This window comes from Hyperoodon ampullatus (genome assembly GCF_949752795.1).
Source record: "Hyperoodon ampullatus genome assembly, chromosome: 3".
Classification (NCBI taxonomy): Eukaryota; Metazoa; Chordata; class Mammalia; order Artiodactyla; family Ziphiidae; genus Hyperoodon; species Hyperoodon ampullatus.
The window spans coordinates 96,701,847-96,727,006 of NC_136916.1; the positions used below are offsets into that span (position 1 = coordinate 96,701,847).

Consider the following 25,160-nt stretch of genomic DNA (forward strand, 5'->3'; position numbering starts at 1 on the left):
CCCTTGCTCTGGTCAGGGAGATAGACACCATTTTCATTGCATCTTCTACTCCTTTCTTCAGGCTACCCGCCCTGCCCGGGCTTTTCTCCACTCATTGGAATTGTACCAATATTTACAAGTGCCAACTCATTCATGAAGACTTCCACAGTAGTTCTAATAATTCAACTTTGCATTCCCAGCATACCAGGTAAGTGCTCAATGATTACTTGTTACGTGAACACTACTTTCTCCCCTTCCTAATAGCATCCTCATCATGCTTACTGTTTCCGGTACTATAATACAGGAAATAAATGTAATAAAAACACTTTATGGTGTGATCTCTCTTACTGTTACATGAAGGTAAATTTCAGCTCCCTCAAAAAAACAGTAAGTCCCTCTCAAGTATGGGGTTTGTCATACACTTGTGCCTTTCTCTATTTCTAGGTTTGGCACAGTGTTAGACACCCAACAAATGGTTGGCAGGTACTGAGCAGATTAGATGGCAAGGAAGACAGCGCACGGAGCATGGTTCTAGGATGCCAGGATGCTAGCACAGTAATAGAGTTCTAATGACCTTCATTAGAGCTCATTTTCATGTTCAACCTTGCAAATTCCACTTCCACCAAATCATTTATAAACTAGACATCTGTAAATTATAGTCCTGGCTTTTTAGTATAAATATGGTACAGTATAAATATTTTAAGGTTAAAGAAAATTGTGGCAAAGGAAAAAACGTATTTACACTAACACATTAGACAATCCCATTTTTAAAATGTAAGCAGTGTTTCATCTTGAAGCTAGGTCCATTAGCATTTACATGGTAATGACAATTTCTAGCTTTACAGTGACATTTTATACATGCAGCAAACTATGTTAGTCTCATCTCTACCCTTGCTAGATGACTTTCTAATTTTCCCATGTTCCTAGGAAAGGTAGCACTGAGTCAGAATCACATATCTTGGCAGGTATTAATCACACTCTCACTTTATCTAAACCACTCAAGGAATCATCGTCATGTTCCATACATGTTCAATTATTTCCACCTAACCTGGAGGCTGGCAAACTTTTTCTGTAAAGGGCCAGATAGTAAATCTTTTAGGCTTTATGGGCCACACAGTCTCTGCCACAACTACTCAACTCCACAGTGGCAGCACAAGAACAGCCACAGGCAACACATAAACTGGTATGGCCCTGTTCCAATACAATGTTATTTATGGACACATTTGAATTTCATAGAATTTTCAGGTATCATGAAATATTATCCTTCTTTCAATTTTTTACAACCATTTAAAAATGTAAAGGCCAGTCTTAGCTCACAGGCTGAACAGAAGCAGGTAGGGATTTAGATTTGGCCCATGGGCTATAGTTTGCTGACCCCTCTTCTATCCTTCAATGCTTTCTTTGAACTTTGATGCTTTATACTATTTTCTCGTCTTTTGATATGTTCTATTTCCTATAAAAATAGATTATTTCAACATACCTATAATTTTCCCTCTATCTTAGGTTTTCTCAAATCTCACAATATTTGATTTTGTCATAAATTTTAGGTAAACATAAGTTTTTCAGATATAAAATGTTGCAAAGCTTACTTTTTCATGGATATAAGCCAATCCATCCAGAATCTCTCGGAAAAGCCTCCAGAGCCTGACGGTGTCTCGATATAGTCCCTGGTCAATTGTGTCACGTAAAGTGCTCTTTTCACAGTACTCCATCTATGGACAAGAACAAACCAGGCAGGATTTGATGATATAGAGTTTCAATTAAGGAGGACAATGGCAATTAATGTAACCCCCCATTTTGAAACGTGTACCATGGATTTTAAATACTTATGGAAAAGACTTATTTTTTTAATTAAAAAAAGAAACCAACAGTATTAAAAAAAAATGGGAAGAAAGATGCATAATCTTAGCACCCCAACAAAATCATTTATATTTTTATATTATTGTACATTAAAAAAATAAGACTTTAAAATCCTTGTCACATATAATATGAAAACACTTAGAATTAAGTAAAATTTTATTTTTTGTTTTACAAGATTGTATCCAAACCCAAATTTCCAAGAAGGGCTAATTAATAATCCAATGATGTCATTAGCCTTTCTCATTTGCATGTTAAATTAATGACAATGACCTTCAAGTCTAGAGTAAAACATTGTAAATATCAAAACATTTAAGAAAGGGCTCATCTCATCCTTCTTAAGTGTATTAATCTATCAGAAAACAATGCAATATCATTTAAACCTTAGAGCAACATGCAGCATTTGATTTATGAAACTAGCCTATGTTTCAAACCAGTGCCACAGTTGAGATTTCTCATGAAGAAGGACTTTCTTGTTTTCAAAGAGAGGAACATGTCATTTTAAATGAGAGGAATATCCTCTCATGCTCAGAATAACATCTACAAACTCTGACTCATCCTCCAGGCCTCCCACACCAAGATCCTACCACACCTCAAGTACCTCTGCTAGGTATTTCTGTCTCACTGTAACTGTTTACAGCGTAATGGCATGTAGTAGATACTCAACAGTTAGCGGTTTGGGGGACAAATGCTTTATCATGTGTGTAAGTGGTTTATGTTTAGGGAAAACCTAAAACCCGCTGCAACCCCAGGAAAGCAACCAGACTAGACTCCCTAACTAGACTCTTTTGAAACGTTACACTTGTCTGAGGGCTCCTTCTTGGGCATAGTACTATATCTCACATTTAAAGATCTGCCTCCTTGCAGATGTGACTGAAAACACTAATAATGACTCACGGTCCTGTTCACTTGGGCCAGAGGCAAGTTTTCCGCTTTGGTTTGTGGCTGCTCCTCTGCTGGCTGAGCTCACCACTGTCCAGAATGCGCCCCTCGGGAGTGTGAGCAGGACAAAGCCTATAAGCTTCCCTTTAGCAATGCCTCACTGGAACTGGTTCTCCTGTCCCTCAGGGGTTCCAGGACAAGCCACTTTCCTAAAACCAGGTGGGTGTTTCTTCTGTACACACGAGGATGTATGTGCCTCGTACCTTGCTTGTCCAGATTTAACTTGTTAGACAAAGTAGAGTTTCTGTACATGCACAGTCTAGCGTTTATGGAACTCAGGTGGGTTCTAATTACTTCACGCATGTTATTTCGTTTATTCTTCACAAGCCATTGAGGTAACTGCTACTGTTTAATTTATAGGTGGGGAACCTGGGACATAGAATGCTGAAGAACCATGCCTGAGCTCACAAAGCTGTGACCGGTGGATCCAGGATGTGAACTTACACAGCCTAAGTAAGTCCAGAGCTGGAACCACTGCCCTGTGCCATCTCCTGCTACGGTACAGAAGAGCATGGGTTCAAGGCAGGGGGAAAGGGCCTCTGTGCTATAATCCTCTCTGGCCAATTAATCTTTGGCAGTGCGGTGAGCCCTCTTTGCTCGCTCTCTTGCTCTCATCTCCCAAAACCTACCCACCAGCATACTACTGGGAGTTGCCGTGTCATTGAGCTGCATGCCAGGGCCTCACCTGGATGTAGAGGTAGTGCACAGCCTCAGTGGTTGCCGGTGGCTCACTTTCATGGCAACTGTTCTTTCCATTGCAATCTTCATCCTAACCCAAGAGGAACACACAAGAGCTCAAAATGAGGCTGAAATGAAACAAGATCATCACCACCACCAAGTCTTTTGTTCCTGCCCCTACAGCATACATAGCTATCCTGCTGCCTTAGAGGGAAGGTGAGTGAGCAGAACAACAACCACTGTCTTTTAGATGCTTACAGCATTTAAAAGGCAATTTTGCCAATACCAGAATCTAATGCACAGTTTACAGGTCTGTTACTGAACAGAACAATGATGGGGACAACAGGAAACAGGTGGGTGTTAAAGGTAATCCACAGAAAGGCTCGAAGTCAATTCCTTCTCACCACTTGCTATCTTTCTATGGATAAGAAGGGTAGAATGTATACAGGCTAATATTTTAAGGCTTCAGTTTTATTGGAATGCCTACCTTTGATGGTAGGCTTACTTTGGAAACAGAAGATGAGAAATCCATCTTTAGCTAAAACAATTTAAATGTGATCACATTACCAGATGGCACACTGCCCTCGGCTACAGCACTGAAGAACCACCACCCAGCTGCCACTTAGGGTGACCGATCCTCTACACTACTTTCCCACATGGTTAGTCTGCCAGTCCTCTACAGCTGTTTTTCTAACTCATGTCCCTTAAAAAAAAATTCTTTCTTCTTCTAATAGACATATTTAAATACTCCCTCCTACCCCCAAGTATGGGAAAGCATTAGGTAGCATTTCACTGTTTCTGATTTGCATTTTTTGTGTGGAAACATTTTTTCAACATTTTATCTTTATTGAAGGAAAAAGACTGCTCTGGAAACAATCAAATTCTACTTTTTTTTTTTTTTTTTTGGCCACACCGCGCGGTTTGTGGGATCTTAGTTCAATCAGGGATTGAACCAGGGCCCTCTGTAGTGAAACCTCGGAGTCCTAACCACTGGACAGCCAGGGAATTCCCTCAATTCTACTCTTGAATCATTTATTTATTCTGGGGATTATCTGTACAAGATTGTTAATCTCTTAGAGGTTTCTACCCATCAATTAGAATGCCCATGGGCTATCTCCCTTAATTGAGAAAAACCAGAATTGTAAATTTGGTGCCCCCATAATAATTATATGCATAACTAATGCTAAAACCAAAGCAGTTAGACTACTTATGCTATTATTCCTTAAACTTCCTCAGGGGTTAAGGGGATTTTAATAGAAAAGGGAAGTACTTTTAAAAAATGCTGGGACTTCCCTGGCAATCCAATGGTTAAGACTCCGTATTTCCACTGCAGGGGGCACAGATTCGATCCCTGGCTGGGGAACTAAGATCCTGCATACTGCACGGTGCAGCCAAAAAAAAAAGTGCTGGCTAAAGCATTCAAACCTCATTCAAACCAATTTAACTGCTTATCTAAGACAGTCTATGTGTAGACTTTTTAAATCTGCTATGAATGCACCCTGCTTGTAATTATATTTTTATTCCTGGTAATAAAGTCACTGCATCCAATCCCCAGCTGTAGAAGGTTTCTCTAGCAATAACTGACAGCCCTGGAAATTACAAAGCTTCACACCAACTCCAAGCCATCAGCACTGAGGGGCTCTGCTGGCCTGGATGCAGGAATATACAGAATTGAGTGGGGTCCAAGGCTTAGAGTAGTGTTTCTCAAATCTTTCAGACCGTGTTGTATTTTATATTACACCTAATACATATACTCATAAGAGACAAGTTCTACAAACAGAGTTTACCTTTACTAGTGTGATACATTTTGGTATTCTTTACTCTTCTCTACAGCATTAAAAATAAAATGAAGCTGGTTGTAACCCTTGAAACTGATTTCATAACCCATTACAGGATCATAACCCACAGTGTTAAAACACTGTTCCAGAGGATGGTTTATGAGAGTAAGTCATCAAGATTAATTGATGTGAGAGAGGCCTACATAACTCCACAATTAGGCTGTTTAGTTACTCAATTAATTTGCATTCAACCCTCATCCCCAACCACGTTTTCTAAAATCCTCTAGGAAGTGGTTTTCACTAAAAGCAAAACAAAACAAAAAAACCCAGTATGTCAATTTATTCTTCTCTTTTTATTATGTGGATAAATTAAGACCTATAAGTAACCCTATGAGTAGCATATTTTAAAAAATCATGTTTTAAAATCGATAGTTTCTATATCTGCATATCAGATTAAGGCTTTACTATTTTACCTGAGGTTTATAACATCAAACATTTGCTTATGTAGCCATCCCATGATGAATAAAAAGGTGTAACTTCTATTTATATATTTACCTGATTCTGACTTTTACTGTTCTCATCTTCATTGTCAAAGATGATATCACTGTCAGAATCTGAAGCAGGTCTTAAAAAGAGAAAGAGAGAAAGGCTAAAGAAACCAAATCCCCTGTTACAATTCAATAGCTCAGAGTTACTATAAACTGTATCCAAATGGATACAGTGAAATAAAACCATGAATGTAAATGACCAGGGTGGATTCTGAGATGCGTTAAACTTTATTAATTTTTAATTAATTAATTAATTAATTAATTAATAGCTGTGTTGGGTTCGTTTCTGTGCGAGGGCTTTCTCTAGTTGTGGCAAGCGGGGGCCACTCTTCATCGCAGTGCGCGGGCCTCTCACTATCATGGCCTCTCTTGTTGCGGAGCACAGGCTCCAGACGCGCAGGCTCAGTAATTGTGGCCCATGGGTCTAGTTGCTCCGTGGCATGTGGGATCTTCCCAGACCAGGGCTCGAACCCGTGTCCCCTGCATTGGCAGGCAGATTCTCAACCACTGCGCCACCAGGGAAGCCCTGAGATACATTAAACTTTAAACTTTATTTTAGGATCATAATTACTGGTTTGGTAACCCTTTTTTTTTTTTTTTTTTTTTTGCAGTACACGGGCCTCTCACTGTTGTGGTCTCTCCCGTTGCGGAGCGCAGGCTCAGCGGCCATTGCTCACGGGCCTAGCCGCTCCGCGACATGTGGAATCTTCCCGGACCGGGGCACGAACCCGTGTCCCCTGCATCGGCAGGCGGACTCTCAACCACTGCGCCACCAGGGAAGCCCTGGTAACCCTTTTTAGAACTGCAGTAGGTCCTATGTCAAGACTCCAAATTAGTTCCTTTATGTTCCACAGAGTCGGAAGCCCTTATCTAAAAAGAACGCTCTTTTAAAAATCCTATTAAATGTATTAAGAGGAGGGGCTGGAAGAAGTTTCTATTTTTCCATCCTCCAGGGCTTGGATTTTGGAGATCTCTTGAAGATATTAGAGGGAAAAAACCCTTGAACTGAATTTGGTTACTCTCTAAAAATGAGTTGCATATACGTGTATTTCATCATGGTACACAGGACTGGATTTCTAACCAAGTCCCTCCCCTTCCCCCGGCCTGGGCTTGGCGGGGATGAGCCAGCAGCACCCGGGAACTCTTACAGGAAGGACTGTGAGAAGACGCCGTCATGCTCCTCGTCGTCATCCTCGTCGCTGCTGGAGTCCGGGCCGGCGGCGGGGAAGCGGGCGCTGGCCGAGCGCTCAGCAGATGTGCTCCACTCCACAGAGCTGCTGAGGATGGGCGGCGGCGCGGCCGCCTCCACACTGCCCGGGCCGTCCGTTTCGCTGTCGCCGACGGGTGGCCGGGACAAGGCTCGCCCGTCCAGGGCCTGGGGCCCCGCGTCCGGGGGCGGCGTCGCGGGGCCCGCCGGCCGCTCGTGCCTCTCGATCCAGGCGTTGTAGTAGCGCACGATGTTCTCGTGGTGCAGGCGCGACAGCAGCGTCACCTCGCCCTTGATCCTGCGGAAGTGCCTGCTGGCCGGGTTGATGGGGATGCGCTTCACCGCGTAGCAGCAGCCGTCCAGCTTGTTCTGCACCTGCCGCGCGAAGGAGAAAGGAGAGGGGTCCGGCAGGTCAGCCACTCCAAACCCTGTACCGACTGGCATTCCTACGGTGTCAGCCCATCCCCTCCCAAGGAGAACCCCGAGTTCTGAATCAGAACCCACAGCTACAATCGAGGACCACGTGTCTGAAGTTCTTAAGCTGAAGAAAGTCGTGACTGCCAAAAACAGAAAACATTTCACCCCGAGCTAAATGTATAGAGCCTGCTAAGAGACTCTGGGGAAAACATAATCTCCATTTTAATCATTCATTTTATTGACAATTATATTCCTGCTTTTCCAATATCACATCTGCTATCTAAATTTCCAAGTAAACCTTGTTGCTTTTTTAACCTTGTTTTTAAAAATTTATTTTCCAAACTCAGTGTAAATTTTTAGAAGGTGATTTTAGTTTCTCTCCACTTGTTTTTTTAAACTTAAAGTCACTAAACACAAACTAAGCAACAGTTTTAACAGACCTGCATGCAAATTCTAATTCTCAACTTATAAAGAACTTGGGCAAATGACTTAATTTCCTTGAAACTCGATTTTTTAATCTACAAAATGGCATTTATGCCACTTCCCTTACCTCAAAGGCGACTGTGAGGATTAAATGAAATGATGTGAGTAAAGCACCTGTATCAAGGTGTCACACAGAAAGGCGTTCAGTAAATAAAGTAATTGGCATTAACACAATTACTGCCCACCGATTTTGTTACTAAGATTGAAGATTTACAACTGATGTTATGTAAGGAAACTAGAACAATACAATTAAGAATAAAAGAAAAACACAAGTAAAATACAAGAAAATGTTTCAAAGGCCAAATCTCTGTATTTTACATAGAGGCATCCTTATCCCGGGCAGTTCTGCTATGCAATTGGGTTGACTGAAGTATTTTTTATAAAATTTTGTTTTCTGAACCTTCCAGTTCCAACCATGCAGGGCAACTGAAGTGAGGGAAACTAACAACTTGCCCATCGCAGAGGGAGAAACTAGTTGGTTACAAAAGAGAGCATCATTCTCTTATTTGGCTCATAGGCTTCTATGCCAAAAACTACTTTTAGGAATGAGAAAGGAATACTATAAAAATGAGTTTCAGATTATCTTTTTTGGGGTACAGAAATAGTGGTACAAAGTACATTTCTGAGTAAAACAGGTGTCAGTCTGAATGCTGGCTGAAATGTCTTAGTGATGTATGTGACCTCAGGCAAATGACATAACTTCTCTGAGCATCGGTTCCCTCATCTGCAAAATGGGATAATACCTATTTCTAAGAATGTCATGAGGTTAAAAGACAAGGTTCATGAGCCACCTGGCAAACAGCCTCAAATAGGAAATGTGCTCCAAAAAAATGACAGCCCTGTGTTCTTTTACTGCCACGTTAATAGAGTGAAGGACTGTGGGAAGTTTTGGCATTGTCTTTCAACCTCATGTCTCAGTACATATCACATATAGTATTGTAACCAAGCAGGACCCTATGGGGCCTTCCCGGGACAAATCGCCCACCATGTCCTCTGCCTGTGTCTTGTTTGTAGAAAAGCTTTAGTCTCCCAGGCCTCCCGAGTCACAAAAGGCTGCTCAATAATGACTGAAAGAATGTGAACATGCAGTGATAAAAAAATAGCAGTTGGGCCAGGAGAATTGGTAACAATTTAAAAAGTGAATCAGCCATATAACAGTCACAGAATCTTTAGTTCTTTCCTGAAGGACATAGATAACATGCCTGATGCACGTTCCTGAGTTGCTTTACAGATACTAAAACTAAAACCTCCACCAGATAGAAGAATCTAACTGCATGATGAGCATGAGCATGTAGCCCCCAGACCGGCTGGAACTGGTCTGGTTCCAGTTAACATCTTAACTGATGGTGTTAAGCCCCGTGACACCACCCTCTTACCTCACCATCACCCAATCAGAGAATGGTACACGAGCTGATCATGCACCCTGCAACTTTCTCCCTCGCCTTGCCTTTAAAAGTGCTTCCCTGGAATCCACTGGGGAGTTTGGGTCTCTTGGTTATTAGCTGCCCTTACTCCTTGCTTGGTGCCTGCAATAAATGCTGCACTTTCCTCTACCAAATCCTAGTGTCAGTAAGTTGGCTTTACTGTGAGTGGGTGAGCTGACCCAATTTTTGTTTGGTAACACTATGTGTCACTGAGTGGGGCGTGGGGCTTGCTACACTAGAACTCCTAGGAATTCATTTATTAAAATGCAAAGGTGCATTAACAGTAATGGGTCCAATTGCTAATGAAATTCCAGATCTCTGAGGAGATGGCCCTACCTTAACCTGAAAATAGAGATGGGGTGTGAGGACTGTTGGGTTCTCACAGGGAGAAACCACAGGAAAAACATGGGGGATTAAGTTACTAAGATGTTTTTGTTATATGAGCTTACTAATCAGTTTTAAGTACTTGAAAGGAAATGAAGCTTGATCATGTTTGGAATTCAAGAATCTAAAATATAAAGAAGTTAAATGAGTTGATCAAAATTACAGTGTGAGTTAAAGGGATAATATAAACTTCAATCATCCATGCCTCTTAAAGATAAGTATGGTTACCTGATCAGGATATCTGTCTGCCCAAAATAGATCTATTTAATCACCTAAACGTAATATCTATACTTTCAAGAAGAAAGTTGAAAATTTCCCATATTACGGCTTTCTTTTGGAAAACCTGCTTAAGTTTGTCTTTCTGTAGAAAAACTAATGTAATTCTTTTTTCAATGTAAAAGGCCTTCCACAGTGATACAGGTAATGCTTCCTAATAATACTCTCAGAATCCTAAACAGACTCATGCCCTATTGATGGTGTGCTACTTTCCTATGGGTAGGATGACATATCTCATTTGGATCTGATAACAGTAATCTGGGACCCTTAAATTCAAACAAAATACTTAAATTACACAAAAAGAGTTGAAAACTCTCTCTTAAGGGGCAGATGATAATAAAAGTTGCCGAAATAGCCTGGAATAAGGAAGGGAAGACCTAAAAGCAGCACACCTTAATAATGCATCATGGAGCAGCTTCAAGATGGTGGAAGAGTAAGATGTGGAGATCACCATCCTCCCCACAAATACATCAGAAATACATCTACATGTGGAACAACTCCTACAGAATACCTACTGAACGCGGGCAGAAGACCTCAGACCTCCCAAAAGGCAAGAAACTCCCCACGTACCTGGGTAGGACAAAAGAAAAAAGAAAAAACAGAGACAAAAGAATAGGGACGGGACCTGTACCAGTGGGAGGGAGCTGTGAAGGAGGAAAGGTTTCCACACACTAGGAAGGCCTTTCCCGGGCGGAGACTGCGGGTGGCGGAGGGGGGAAGCTTTGGAGCCACGGAGGATATCGCAGCAACAGTGCTGCGGAGGGCAAAGCCGAGAGATTCCCGCACAGAGGATCGGTGCCGACCAGCACTCACCAGCCCGAGAGGCTTGTCTGCTCGCCCAAAGGGGCGGGCGGGGCTGGGAGCTGAGGCTCGGGCTTGGTCGGATCCCAGAGAGAGGACTGGGGTTGGCTGCACGCACACAGCCTGAAGGGGGCTAGTGCGCCACAGCTAGCCCGGAGGGAGTCCGGGAAAAAGTCTGGAGCTGCTGAAGAGACGAGACTTTTTCTTGCCTCTTTGTTTCCTGGTGCGCAAGGAGAGGGGATTAGGAGCACCGCTTAAAGGAGCTCCAGAGACGGGCGCGAACCGCGGCTAACAGCCCGGACCGCAGAGACGGGCATGAGACGCTAAGGCTGCTGCTGCAGCCACGAAGAACCCTGTGTGCAAGCACAGGTCACTGTCCACACCTCCCCTCCTGGGAGCCTGTGCAGCAAGCCACGGCCAGGGTCCCGTGACCCAGGGACAACTTCCCTGGGAGAACACACGGCACGCCTCAGGCTGCTGCAATGTCATACTGGCCTCTCGCCCTGCACTCCGTAACCCTCCCTACCCCCCGGCCTGAGTCAGCCAGAGCCCCCGAATCAGCTGCTCCTTTAACCCCATCCTGTCTGAGAGAAGAACAGACTCCCTCAGGCGACCTACATGCAGAGGCAGGTCCAAATCCAAAGCTGAACCCCAGGAGCTGTGTGAACAAAGAAGAGAAAGGGATATCTCTCCCTGCAGCCTCAGAAGCAGCGGATTAAATCTCCACAATCAACTTCATGTACCCTGCACCTCTGGAACACGTGAATAGACAATGAATCATCCCAAATTGAGGAGGTGGACTTTGGGAGCAACGATATATATATATTTTTCCCTTTTTCTCTTTTTGTGAGTGTGTATGTGTATGCTTCTGTGTGTGATTTTGTCTGTATAGCTTTGCTTTTACCATTTCTCCTAGGGTTCGGTCTGTCTGGGTTTTTTTTTAGTATACTTTTTAGTGCTTGTTATCATTGGTGGATTTGTTTTGTGCTTTGGTTGCTCTCTTCTTTTTTTTTCTTTTATTACTTAAAAAACATTTTTTAAATAATTAATTTTTATTTTAATAACTTTTTAATCTAATTTTATGTTCTTTCTTTCTTTCTTTTTTTTTCTCCCTTTTATTCTGAGCCGTGTGGATGACAAGCTCTTGGTGCTCCAGCCAGGTGTCAGGGCTGTGCCTCTGAGGTGGGAGAGCCAACTTCAGGACATTTGTCCACAAGAGACCACCCAGCTCCAAACAGTCAAAATCTCCCAGAGATCTCCATCTCAACGCCAAGACCCAGCTCCACTCAACGACCAGCAAGCTATAGTGCTGGACACCCTATGCCAAACAACTAGCAACACAGGAACACAGCCCCATCCATTAGCAGAGAGGCTGCCTAAAATCATAATAAAGCCACAGACACCCCAAAACACAACACCAGATGTCGACCTGCCCACCAGAAAGACAAGATCCAGCCTCATCCACCAGAACACAGGCACTAGTACCCTCCACCAGCAAGCCTACACAACCCACTGAACCAGCCTTAGCCACTGGGGGCAGACACCAAAAACAACAGGAACTATGAAGGTGCAGCCTGTGAAAAGGAGACCCCAAACACAGTAAGTTAAGCAAAATGAGAAGACAGCGAAACACACAGCAGATGAAGGAGGAAGGTAAAAACCCACGAGACCTAACAAATGAAGAGGAAATAGGCAGTCTACCTGAAAAAGAATTCAGAATAATGATAGTAAAGATGATCCAAAATCTTGGAAATAGAATGGAGAAAATAAAAGAAACGTTTAACAAGGACCTAGAAGAACTAAAGAGCAAATAAACAGTGATGAACAACACAATAAATGAAATTAAAAATTCTCTAGATGGGATCAATAGCAGAATAACTGAGGCAGAAGAACGGATAAGTGACCTGGAAGAGAAAATAGTGGAAATAACTACTGCAGGGCAGAATAAAGAAAAAAGAATGAAAAGAATTGAGGACAGTCTCAGAGACCTCTGGGACAACATTAAACGCACCAACATTCGAATTATAGGGGTCCCAGAAGAAGAAGAGAAAAAGAAAGATACTGTGAAAATATTTGAAGAGATTATAGTTGAAAACTTCCCTAATATGGGAAAGGAAATAGTTAAGTCCAGGAAGCACAGAGAGTCCCATACAGGATAAATCCAAGGAGAAACACACCAAGACACATATTAATCAAACTATCAAAAATTAAATAAAAAGAAAAAATATTAAAAGCAGCAAGGGAAAAACAACAAATAAGATACAAGGGAATCCCCATAAGGTTAACAGCTGATCTTTCAGCAGAAACTCTGCAAGCCAGAAGGGAATGGCAGGACATATTTAAAGTGATGAAGGGGAAAAACCTACAACCAAGATTACCCAGCAAGGATCTCATTCAGATTTGATGGAGAAATTAAAACCTTTACAGACAAGCCAAAGCTAAGAGAATTCAGCACCACCAAGCCAGCTTTACAACAAATGCTAAAGGAACTTCTCTAGGTAGGAAACACAAGAGAAGGGAAAGACCTACAATAACAAACCCAAAACAATCAAGAAAATGGTAATAGGAACATACATATCGATAACTACCTTAAATGTAAATGGATTAAATGCTCCAACCAAAAGACATAGACTGGCTGAATGGATACAAAAACAAGATCCATATATATGCTGTCTACAAGAGACCCACTTCAGACCTAGGGACACATACAGACTGAAAGTGAGGGGATGGAAAAAGATATTCCATGCAAATGGAAATCAAAAGAAAGCTGGAGTAGCAATTCTCATATCAGAAAAAATGACTTTGAAACAAAGACTATTACAAGAGACAAAGAAGGACACTACATAATGATCAAGGGATCAATCTAAGAAGAAGATATAACAATTGTAAATATTTATGCACCCAACACAGGAGTACCTCAATACATAAGGCAAATACTAACAGCCATAAAAGGGGAAATCGGGGGCTTCCCTGGTGGCGCAGTGGTTGAGAGTCCGCCTGCCGATGCAGGGGACACGGGTTCGTGCCCAGGTCCGGGAAGATCCTACATGCCGCGGAGCGGCTGGGCCCGTGAGCCATGGCCGCTGAGCCTGCACGTCCGGAGCCTGTGCTCTGCAACGGCAGAGGCCACAACAGTGAGAGGCCTGCGTACCGCAAAAAAAAAAAAAAAAAAAAAAAAGGGGAAATTGACAGTAACACAATCATAGTAGGGGACTTAAACACCCCACTTTCACCAATGGACAGATCATCGAAAATGAAAATAAATAAAGAAAAACAAGCTGTAAATGATACATTAAACAAGGTGGACTTAATTGATATTTATAGGACATTCCATCCAAAAACAACAGAATACACTTTCTTCTCAAGTGCTCATGGAACATTCTCCAGGATAGATCATATCTTGGGTCACAAGTCAAGCCTTGGTAAATTGAAGAAAAATGAAATCATATCAAGTATCTTTTCTGACCACAATGCTATGAGACTAGATATCAATTACAGGAAAAAAATCTGTAACAAATAGAAACACATGGAGACTAAATAATACACTACATAATAACCAAGAGATCACTGAAGAAATCAAAGAGGAAATCAAAAAATACCTAGAAACAAATGACAATGAAAACACGATGACCCAAAACCTATGGGATGCAGCAAAAGCAGTTCTAAGAGGGAAGTTTACAGCAATACAATCCTACCTTAAGAAACAAGAAACACTTCAAATAAACAACCTAACCTTACACCTAAAGCAATCAGAGAAAGAAGAACAAAAAAACCCCAAAGTTAGCAGAAGGAAAGAAATCATAAAGATCAGATCAGAAATAAATGAAAAAGAAATGAAGGAAATGATAGGAAAGATCAATAAAACTAAAAGCTGGTTCTTTGAGAAGATAAACAAAATTGATAAGCTTTTAGCCAGACTCATCAAGAAAAAAAGGGAGAAGACTCAAATCAATAGAATTAGCAATGAAAAAGGAGAAGTAACAACTGACACTGCAGAAATACACAGGGTCATGAGAGATTACTACAAGCAGCTATATGCCAATAAAATGGACAACCTGGAAGAAATGGACAAATTCTTAGAAATGCACAACCTTTCGAGACTGAACCAGGAAGAAATAGAAAATATGAAGAGACCAATCACAAGCACTGAAATTGAAACTGTGATTAAAAATCTTCCAACAAACAAAAGCCTAGAACCAGATGGCTTTAAAGGTGAATTCTATCAAACATTTAGAGAAGAGCTAACACCTATCCTTCTCAAACTCTTCCAAAATATAGCAGAGGGAGGAACACTCCCAAACTCATTCTACGAGGCCACCACCACCCTGATACCAAAAGCAGACAAAGATGTCACAAAGAGAGAAAACTACAGGCCAATATCACTTATGAACACAGATGCAAAAATCCTCAACAAAATACTAGCAAACAGAATCCAATAGCACATTAAAGGATCATACACCATGGTCAAGTGGGGTTTATCCCAGGAATGTAAGGATTCGTCAGTATAAGCAAATCAATCAATGTGATACACTGTATTAACAAATTGAAGGAGAAAAACCAGATGATCACCTCAATAGATGCAGAGAAAGCTTTCGACAAAATTCAACACCCATTTATGATAAAAACCCTCCAGAAAGTAGGCATAGAGGGAACTTACCTCAACATAATAAAGGCCATATATAACAAACCCATAGCCAACATCGTTCTCAATGGTGAAAAACTGAAACCATTTCCACTAGGATCAGGAACAAGACAAGGTTGCCCACTGTCACCACTATTATTCAACATAGTTTTGGAAGTTTTAGCCACAGCAATCAGAGAAGAAAAAGAAATAAAAGGAATCCAAATCAGAAAAGAAGAAGTAAAGCTGTCATTGTTTGCAGATGACATGATACTATACATAGAGAATTCTAAAGATGCTACCAGAAATCTACTAGAGCTAATCAATAAATTTGGTAAAGTACCAGGATACAAAATTAATGCACAGAAATCTCTTGCATTCCTATACACTAATGATGAAAAATCTGAAAGAGAAATTAATAAAACATTCCCATTTACCATTGCAACAAAAAGAATAAAATATCTAGGAATAAACTACCTAAGGAGACAAAAGACCTGTATGCAGAAAATTATAAGACACTGATGAAAGAAATTAAAGATGATACAAATAGATGGAGAGATATACCATGTTCTTGGATTGGAAGAATCAACATTGTGAAAATGACTATACTACCCAAAGCAATCTACAGATTCAATGCAGTCTGTATCAAACTACCACTGGCATTTTTCACAAAACTAGAACAAAAAATTTCACAATTTGTATGGAAACACAAATGACTCCGAATAGCCAAAGCAATCTTGAGAAACAAAAACGGAGCTGGAGGAATCAGGCTCCCGGACTTCAGACTATACTACAAAGCTACAGTAATCAAGACATTATGGTACTGGCACAAAAACAGAAATATAGATCAATGGAACAGGATAGAAAGCCCAGAGGTAAACCCATGCACATATGGTCACCTTATCTTTGATAAAGGAGGCAAGAATATACAGTGGAGAAAAGACAGCCTGTTCAATAAGTGGTGCTGGGAAAACTGGACAGCTACATGTAAAAGAATGAAATTAGAACACTCCCTAACACCATACACAAAAATAAGCTCAAAATGGATTAAAGACCTAAATGTAAGGCCAGACACTATCAAACTCTTAGAGGAAAACATAGGCAGAACACTCTATGACATAAATCACAACAAGATCCTTTTTGACCCATCTCCTAGAGAAATGGAAATAAAAACAAAAATAAACAAATGGGACCTAATGAAACTTAACAGCTTTTGCACAGCAAAGGAAACCATAAACAAGACCAAAAGACAACCCTCAGAATGGGAGAAAATATTTGCAAATGAAGCAACTGACAAAGGATTAATCTCCAAGATTTATAAGCAGCTCATGCAGCTCAATAGCAAAAAAACAAACAACCCAATCCAAAAATGGGCAGAAGACTTAAATAGGCATTTCTCCAAAGAAGATATACAGACTGCCAACAAACACATGAAAGAATGCTCAACATCATTAATCATTAGAGAAATGCAAATCAAAACTACAATGAGATATCATCTCACACCGGTCAGAATGGCCATCATCAAAAAATCTAGAAACAATAAATGCTGGAGAGGGTGTGGAGAAAAGGGAACACTCTTGCACTGCTGGTGGGAATGTGAATTGGTACAGCCACTATGGAGAACAGTATGGAGGTTCCTTAAAAAACTAAGAATAGAACTACCGTATGACCCTGCAATCCCACTACTAGGCATATACCCTGAGAAAACCATAATTCAAAAAGAGACATGGGGGCTTCCCTGGTGGCGCAGTGGTTGAGGGTCCACCTGCTGATGCAGGGGACACGGGTTCATGACCTGGTCCAGGAAGATCCCACATGCCGCGGAGCGGCTGGGCCCGTGAGGCACGGCCGCTGAGCCTGCGCGTCCGGAGCCTGTGCTCCGCAGCGGGAGAGGCCACAATGGTGAGAGGCCCGCGTATCACAAAAAAAAAAAAAAAAAAAGAGACATGTACCAAAATGTTCGTTGCAGCTCTATTCACAATAGACCGGAGATGGAAACAACCTAAGTGTCCATCATCGGATGAGTGGATAAAGAAGATGTGGCACATATATACAATGGAATATTACTCAGCCATAAAAAGAAACGAAACTGAGGTAATTGTAATGAGGTGGATAGACCTAGAGTCTGTCATACAGAGTGAAGTAAGTCAGAAAGAGAAAGACAAATACTGTATGCTAACACATATATATGGAATTTAAGAAAAAAAAATGTCATGAAGAACCTAGGGGTAAAACAGGAATAAAGGCACAGACCTACTTGAGAATGGACATGAGGATATGGGGAGGGGAAGGGTAAGCTGTGACAAAGCGAAAGAGAGGCATGGACATATATACAGTACCAAACGTAAGGTAGATAGATAGTGGGAAGCAGCCGCATAGCACAGGGAGATCAGCCCGGTGCTTTGTGACCGCCTGGAGGGGTGGGATAGGGAGGGTGGGAGGGAGGGAGACGCAAGAGGGAAGGGATGTGGGAACAGATGTATATGTATGACTGATTCACTTTGTTATAAAGCAGAAACTAATAAAAAAAAATGGGCAGAAGACCTAAATAGACATTTCTCCAAAGAAGATATACAGATTGCCAACAAACACATGAAAGAATGCTCAACATCATCAATCATTAGAGAAATGCAAATCAAAACTACAATGAGATATCATCTCACACTGGTCAGAATGGCCATCATCAAAAAATCTACAAACAATAAATGCTGGAGAGGGTGTGGGGAAAAGGGAAGAACCCTCTTGCACTGTTGGTGGGAATGTAAACTGATACAGCCACTATGGAGAACAGTATGGAGGTTCCTTAAAAAACTAAAAATAGAACTACCATACGACTCAGCAATCCCACTGCTGGGCATATACCCTGAGAAAACTATAATTCAGAAAGAGTCATGTACCACAATGTTCATTGCAGCTCTATTTACAATAGCCAGGACATGGAAGCAACCTAAGTGTCCATCAACAGATGAATGGATAAAAAAGATGTGGCACATATATACAATGGAATATTACTCAGCCAGAAAAAGAAATGATATTGAGTTATTTGTAGTGAGGTGGATGGACCTAGAGTCTGTCATACAGAGTGAAGTAAGTCAGAAAGAAAAAAACAAATACTGTATGCTAACACATATATATGGAATCTAAAAAACAAACAAAAAAATGGTCATGAAGAACCTAGGGCAAGACGGGAATAGAGATGCAGACCTACTAGAGAATGGACTTGAGGATACAGGGAGGGGGAAGGGTAAGATGCGACAAAGTGAGAGAGTGGCATGGACACGTATACACTACCAAATGTAAAACCGATAGCTAGTGGGAAGCAGCTGCATAGCACAGGGAGATCAGCTTGGTGCTTTGTGACCACCTAGAGGGGTGGGATAGAGAGGGTGGGAGGGAGGGAGATGCAAGAGGGAAGAGATATGGGGTATATGTATATGTATAACTGATTCATTCTGTTATAAAGCAGAAACTAACACACAATTGTAAAGCAGTTATACTCCAATAAAGATGTTAAAAAAATTTTTTTAAATCCTTACAAAGAAACAAACAACAACAAAATAACACATCACTAGTTTTCCATCTCAGTAATAGCTCGAAAATAAAAGCCATCAAGACCATCTGGGGCCATTTCTCAGTTTGAATTCCATCTCAGTTCTAACCCTGTAACCCTCTTAGCTACAGCAACTGTAAAAGCAAATGGGAGAAAAAGAGAACAATTTTCTTTCTAAACCAAAGCATACAAAAACGTTCTTCATGCAGAGGTCGTGACTCAACTTGAAGCGCAGTTATAATCATGTGGTTTTCACATTAACACACTACATCAAGCAAGGGAAGAGGAATGATGTGTTCTAGTGTAACTTTAAATAAAGTCTTTAACTCCACGAAGGGGAAGATGATTATTGTTTCAAATGGTCATATTCACTTCCCTCCCTACTCTCAAAATAGAAGTCCTTAAGTATGCAGAAATGGAACAGGAAGAGCTTTAAAAGGGACTGGCGACAACTCTGTATCGCACCTTGATGACAGCTCCAAAAGCTCCTTTGCCAAGAAGCTGTAATTCTTCAAACTCAATGAAGTAGCGGGAAAACTGTCTCTGTGTCTCACTGAAGAACGCAGCACTGTGTAGCTGGTTGCTAGGAATAACAGTCTCCACGTAATCTTGTCCTCCAGAATCTGAGATAAAACAAAAGGTAAGAGGCAACTGAGGCTTTAAAAACAGAGGAAGAGCTGCAACATCCAATGACAATGCAAACACAGGAGGAAAGGGCCCCAACCAAGGAGCTTTAAAAAGTACCTCTTACCTGGCAGACTCTTTAATACTTTCCTCACCTTGTCCTCCTTAAAGTAGGTAGAAATATACAGTTAGCCCAAGTTTACAGGTAGGGGTAACTGAGAGTAAAGAAATGACCGAATGACAGAGCCAGAAGCCAAACCCAGGTTTCTTGATCATTCCAGTCTCTGTTGAGGCTCCTGCATCTGCTACTTGAGTAACAGCAGGGAAATCTAGTTCCAAGGCAGTAATAAGGGTGACATGATGAGAAGGGTTACCCCACACTAAGAGGCTCCACCACCAGACACTCCATCAGAAGAGGCGGGAAAAACCAGGATGGCAAAACACTTCCATGTATACAGGACACACTGAATGAATGGATTTATGTATAGCTCAGCATAAAACATAAAATAAATGATCCATGCACTCCTTTCCAGTCTTAGGTTTACATATACCTTCAAAATAATTTATGTTAAATACGCTATCAGAAAAGAACGGTAACAGACTCACCTTCGGGACTTTGTTCCAGTAAAGGTATTTTTGGCTGAGGATTTATAAAGCTGTGTTTTAACAGCTGCTGAGGACTCCATCTTTCCTTGTCATCTAAGCAGACACACCTCAGTGAGAGGAAAAAAGAATCTCAGTGATGCACAAAATAAATGCTAAACTAATTAATCCAAGGCTTTTAACTATGGGTTTATTTTTAAAAGATACACATTAGAGAATTCATGTTACTATGGGCCAAAATGTGCTCATAAGTGAATTTAATAAACATTCTTGCAGGATTTACATGCTGAGCATCAGGCTGCGTATAAGTGGGGGAATTAAAAAAAAATTACAGTCTCTAGAGGCAAGAAGACTGATGCTCATGGAACAATATTTTTAAAAGTCTAGGATAAGATAGCACAAGTAGGTCATGAATTTTCACTCCCACTAACAGCTTAATGAATTGCCATGCTAAGCTAAGCGTTTTTGGGGAACAGTCATAAATAAAAGTTCCCAAAGGAAAAGCAAATCAGATAGCTGATGCAGGGCTTGGGCCCAATATGATAAACTTTAGATGAAGCCTGCTCATCACAGTTGGAAGTATGTTGGTAACAATTAAGAACAACTTCTTAAAAGCCCTACATTTTATCACCTAGTTTCTTTTAATTATCATTCCTTGAGCCTACTAACTTTCTGTTTAATGTTCTAACAAACAATTTGTTACAAGCCATACCTTTAACCCAGTGTTTTTCAAAGTGGGGTCCCCGACCAGCAGCATCAGTATCACCTGGGAATTTGTTAGAAATACAAATTCTCCACCCCAGTCCTAGTACATCAGCAACTCTGGGGTTTTTGCAGTAATCTGTGATTTAACAAGCTCTCCAGGTGGTTTCAATACACAAGAAAGTCTGAGAATCACTGTTCTAACTAATCTAATAAGCTGGTTGGCTTTCATAACAATGACCGAAGTAGCACCTGACCCTAATTATAAAAAGGTATTTAAAACAATCAACCATCACTGTGAACTATGAACTTAAATGTACACCTATAAATTGGTGACAGCAACTATCATAAAGGGTAACATTTAATTTTTTCACGTCACAGCACTGAAAAGTAAAGCACTCCTAATTTCATACTTTGAGAGGGCAAGAAAAGACTGCAATAAAAGCATTTGTATAAGATACTGTATTTTCCCCTAAATTTAAAATTAATTTTTATTTATTTATTTTAACATCTTTATTGGAGTATAATTGCTTTACAATGGTGTGTTAGTTTCTGCTTTATAACAAAGTGAGGGAGGAGCTTCAAGATGGAGGAAGAGTAAGACGCGGAGATCACCTTCCTCCCCACAGATACATCAGAAATACATCTACACGTGGAACAACTCCTACAGAACACCTACTGAACACTGGCAGAAGACCTCAGACCTCCCAAAAGGCAAGAAACTCCCCACGTACCTGGGTAGGGCAAAAGAAAAAAGAATAAATAGAGACAAAGAATAGGGACGGGACCTGCACCAGTGGGAGGGAGCCGTGAAGGAGGAAAGGTTTCCACACACTAGAAGCCCCTTCGCGGGCGGAGACTGCGGGTGGTGGCGGGGGAAAGCTTCGGAGTCACGGAGGAGAGCGCAGCAACAGGGGTGCGGAAGGCAAAGCGGAGAGATTCCCGCACAGAGAATCGGTGCCGACCGGCACTCACCAGCCCAAAAGGCTTGTCTGCTCGGCCACCGGGGCGGGCGGGGCTGGGAGCTGAGGCTCGGGCTTCGGTCGGATCCCAGGGAGAGGACTGGGGTTGGCGGCGTGAACACAGCCTGAAGGGGCTGGTGTGCCACAGCTAGCCAGGAGGGAGTCTGGGAAAAGGTCTGGAACTGCTGCAGAGGCAAGAGACTTTTTCTTCTCTCTTTGTTTTGTGCTGCGTGAGGAGAGGGGATAAAGAGCGCTGCTTAAAGGAGCTCCAGAGACGGGCGCGGGCCCCAGAGCCGGGCATGAGACGCTAGGGCTGCTGCTGCCGCTACCAAGAAGCCTGTGTGCGAGCACAGGTCACTATCCACACCTCCCCTCCCGAGACCCTGTGCGGCCCGCCACGGCCAGGGTCCCGGGATCCAGGGACAACTTTCCCGGGAGAACCGCACGGCGCGCCTCCGGCTGGTGCAACGTCACACCGGCCTCTGCCGCCGCAGGCTTGCCCCGCATCTGTACCCCTCCCTCCCCCGGGCCTGAGTGAGCCAGAGCCCCCGAATCAGCGGCTCCTTTAACCCCATCATGTCTGAGCGAAGAACAGACGCCCTCAGGCGACCTACATGCAGAGGAGGGTCCAAATCCAAACCTGAACCCCAGGAGCTGTTCGAACAAAGAAGAGAAAGGGAAATCTCTCCCAGCAGCCTCGGGAGCAGCGGATTAAATCTCCACAGTCAACCTGATGTACCTGCAACTGTGGAATACCTAAATAGACAACGAATCATCCCAAATTGAGGAGGTGGACTTTGGGAGCAAAGATATATTAATTTTTCCCCTTTTTCTCTTTTTGTGAGTGTGTATGTGTATGCTTCTGTGTGTGATTTTTGTCTGTATAGCTTTGCTTTCACCATTTGTCCTAGGGGTCTGTCCATCCGTTTTTTCTTTTCTTTTTTTTTTTTTACTTTTTTTTCTTATTTTTTATTTTAATAACTTTATTTTATTTTATCCTTTCTTTCTTTCTTTCTTTCTATTTTTTCTCTCTTTTATTCTGAGGTGTGTGGATGAAAGGCTCTTGGTGCTCCAGCCAGGAGTCAGTGCTGTGTCACTGAGGTGGGAGAGCCAACTTCAGGGCACTGGTCCACAAGAGACCTCCCAGCTCCACGTAATATCAAACGGTGAAAATCTCCCAGAGATCTCCGTCTCAACACCAACACCCAGCTTCACTCAACGACCAGCAAGCTACAGTGCTGGACACCCTATGCCAAACAACTAGCAAGACAGGAATACAGCCCCATCCATTAGCAGAGAGGCTGCCTAAAATCATAATAAAGCCACAGACACCCCCAAACACACCACCAGACGTGGACCTGCCCACCAGAAAGACAAGATCCAGCCTCATCCACCAGAACACAAGCACTAGTCCTCTTCACCAGGAAGCCTACACAACCCACTGAACCAACCTTAGCCACTGGGGACAGACACCAAAAACAACGGGAACTACGAACCTGCAGCCTGCGAAAAGGAGACCCCAAACACAGTAAGTTAAGCAAAATGAGAAGACAGAAAAACACACAGCAGATGAAGGAGCAAGGTAAAAACCCACCAGACCTAATAAATGAAGAGGAAATAGGCAGTCTACCTGAAAAAGAATTCAGAATAATGATAGTAAAGATGATCCAAAAGCTTGGAAATAGAATAGACAAAATAGAAGAAACGTTTAACAAGGACCTAGAAGAACTAAAGAGCAAGCAAAGTGAATAAGCTATACCTATACATATATCCCTATATCTCCTCCCTCTTGCGTCTCCCTCCCTCCCTCCCTATCCCACCCCATTACGTGGTCACAAAGCATGAGCTGCTCTCCCTGTGCTATGCAGCTGCTTCCCACTAGCTATCTATTTTACATTTGGTAGTGTATATATGTTCATGGCACTCTCTCACTTCGCCCCAGCTTACCCTTCCCCCTCCCCGTGTCCTCAAGTCCATTCTCCACATCTGCGTCTTTATTCCTGAACTGCCCCTAGGTTCTTCATAACCATTTTTTACAATTAATTTTTAATTACATCAGTAACACATGAATACTTTCTCATTCCAAATATTAAAACACTACTGGTAAGGATAAAGTCTTGGACAAACGTCCAAGCAAAAGATAAAGTTTTAATTTGTGGATACTGATTTTTTTAAAATGACATCATCCTGTACATATTATTCTTCAACTTGCTTTTTTCATTTGACCACATACAAGGTTCTCCACCCAATTCTACTGAGGGGAGGGGCTGTTTCTCCACACCAACAGGCAATTCCCCAACACCAGTTGGGTGTCATATGTTCAACTCAATTCTGACACTATCTACCTGGAGAGAGCATGAGACTGCCCTCCCCATCCCCACTTGGGACACCAATAGCAAGTCCAGGCTGTGACTGGAGATTCCGACGACCTTCTCCCTGGGTTCAATTAATTTGCTAGAGCAGTTCATAGAACTCAGAAACATTTTACTCACTAGGTTACCAGCTTAATGTAAAGGGCTATAACTCAGAAACAGCCAGACGGAAGAGATGCATAGGGGTATGTGGGAAGAGCCTTGGAGCTTTCTTGCCCTCTCCGGGCCGCCACCTACCCAGCACCTCCATGTGTTCACCAACCCGGAAGCTCTCTGAACCCCGTCCTTTTTGGCTTTTAATGGAGGCTTCACTACAAAGGCATGATTGATTAACTCACTGGCCACTGGTGATCATTCAACCTCCAGCTCCTCCCCTCTCCACAGAGGATGGGGGTGGGACTGACAGTTCCAAACCCCTTAATCACGTGGTTGGTTCTCCTGGCAACCAGCCCCATCCTTAGGTTCTTTCCAAAAGCCACCTCATTAATATAACAAGAGACAACTTTGCCGTTATCCCCATTTTTCAGAGGAGGAAACTCAGGGTAGGGAGTTTAAGTCACTCGCCAGAAGGGGTAAACGTGGGATATGAACCCAGCTGTCTGGCTCTGAGACTGGGCTGTTTTTCATCACAGAGACTGATGTGAAACAAACCTTTCTCCAAAGGATGTTCACCAATAAGTAAAAATATAGCTACAAATGAAATGCTGCTATACTTGTCTGGGAATGATTTTTTTTCCTTTGTTAACTGGGGCTGGACAGCAAAGGTAGTAAAACAATACTGTACAGCTGCTTCTAAACCAAGCAGTCTATCAAACCACTCTATGAAGAGAAATATACGAATCAATCTAAAGGCAACCATATTATTAACAGAATAAGAAATAGTGCTGATATCAAGTTCAAAACTGACAGAGTGGGCTTCCCTGGTGGTGCAGTGGTTAAGAATCCACCTGCC

General features: G+C 42.1%; 1 protein-coding gene across 2 annotated transcripts in view; it reads right to left on the bottom strand.

Moving 5' to 3' along the window:
* EIF2AK4 (eukaryotic translation initiation factor 2 alpha kinase 4) overlaps positions 1–25,160 on the bottom strand; it is a 111,708-nt gene that overhangs the window by 46,413 nt on the left and 40,135 nt on the right. For both annotated transcript variants that reach the window (XM_079699863.1, XM_079699862.1), the window contains exons 10-15: positions 20,176–20,282; positions 19,411–19,568; positions 6,931–7,364; positions 5,790–5,859; positions 3,464–3,547; positions 1,569–1,691 (exon numbers count right to left, since the gene is read on the bottom strand). In XM_079699863.1, the coding sequence (XP_079555989.1) occupies positions 1,569–1,691; positions 3,464–3,547; positions 5,790–5,859; positions 6,931–7,364; positions 19,411–19,568; positions 20,176–20,282 (976 nt within the window). The remainder of the gene's footprint in view (positions 1–1,568; positions 1,692–3,463; positions 3,548–5,789; positions 5,860–6,930; positions 7,365–19,410; positions 19,569–20,175; positions 20,283–25,160) is intronic.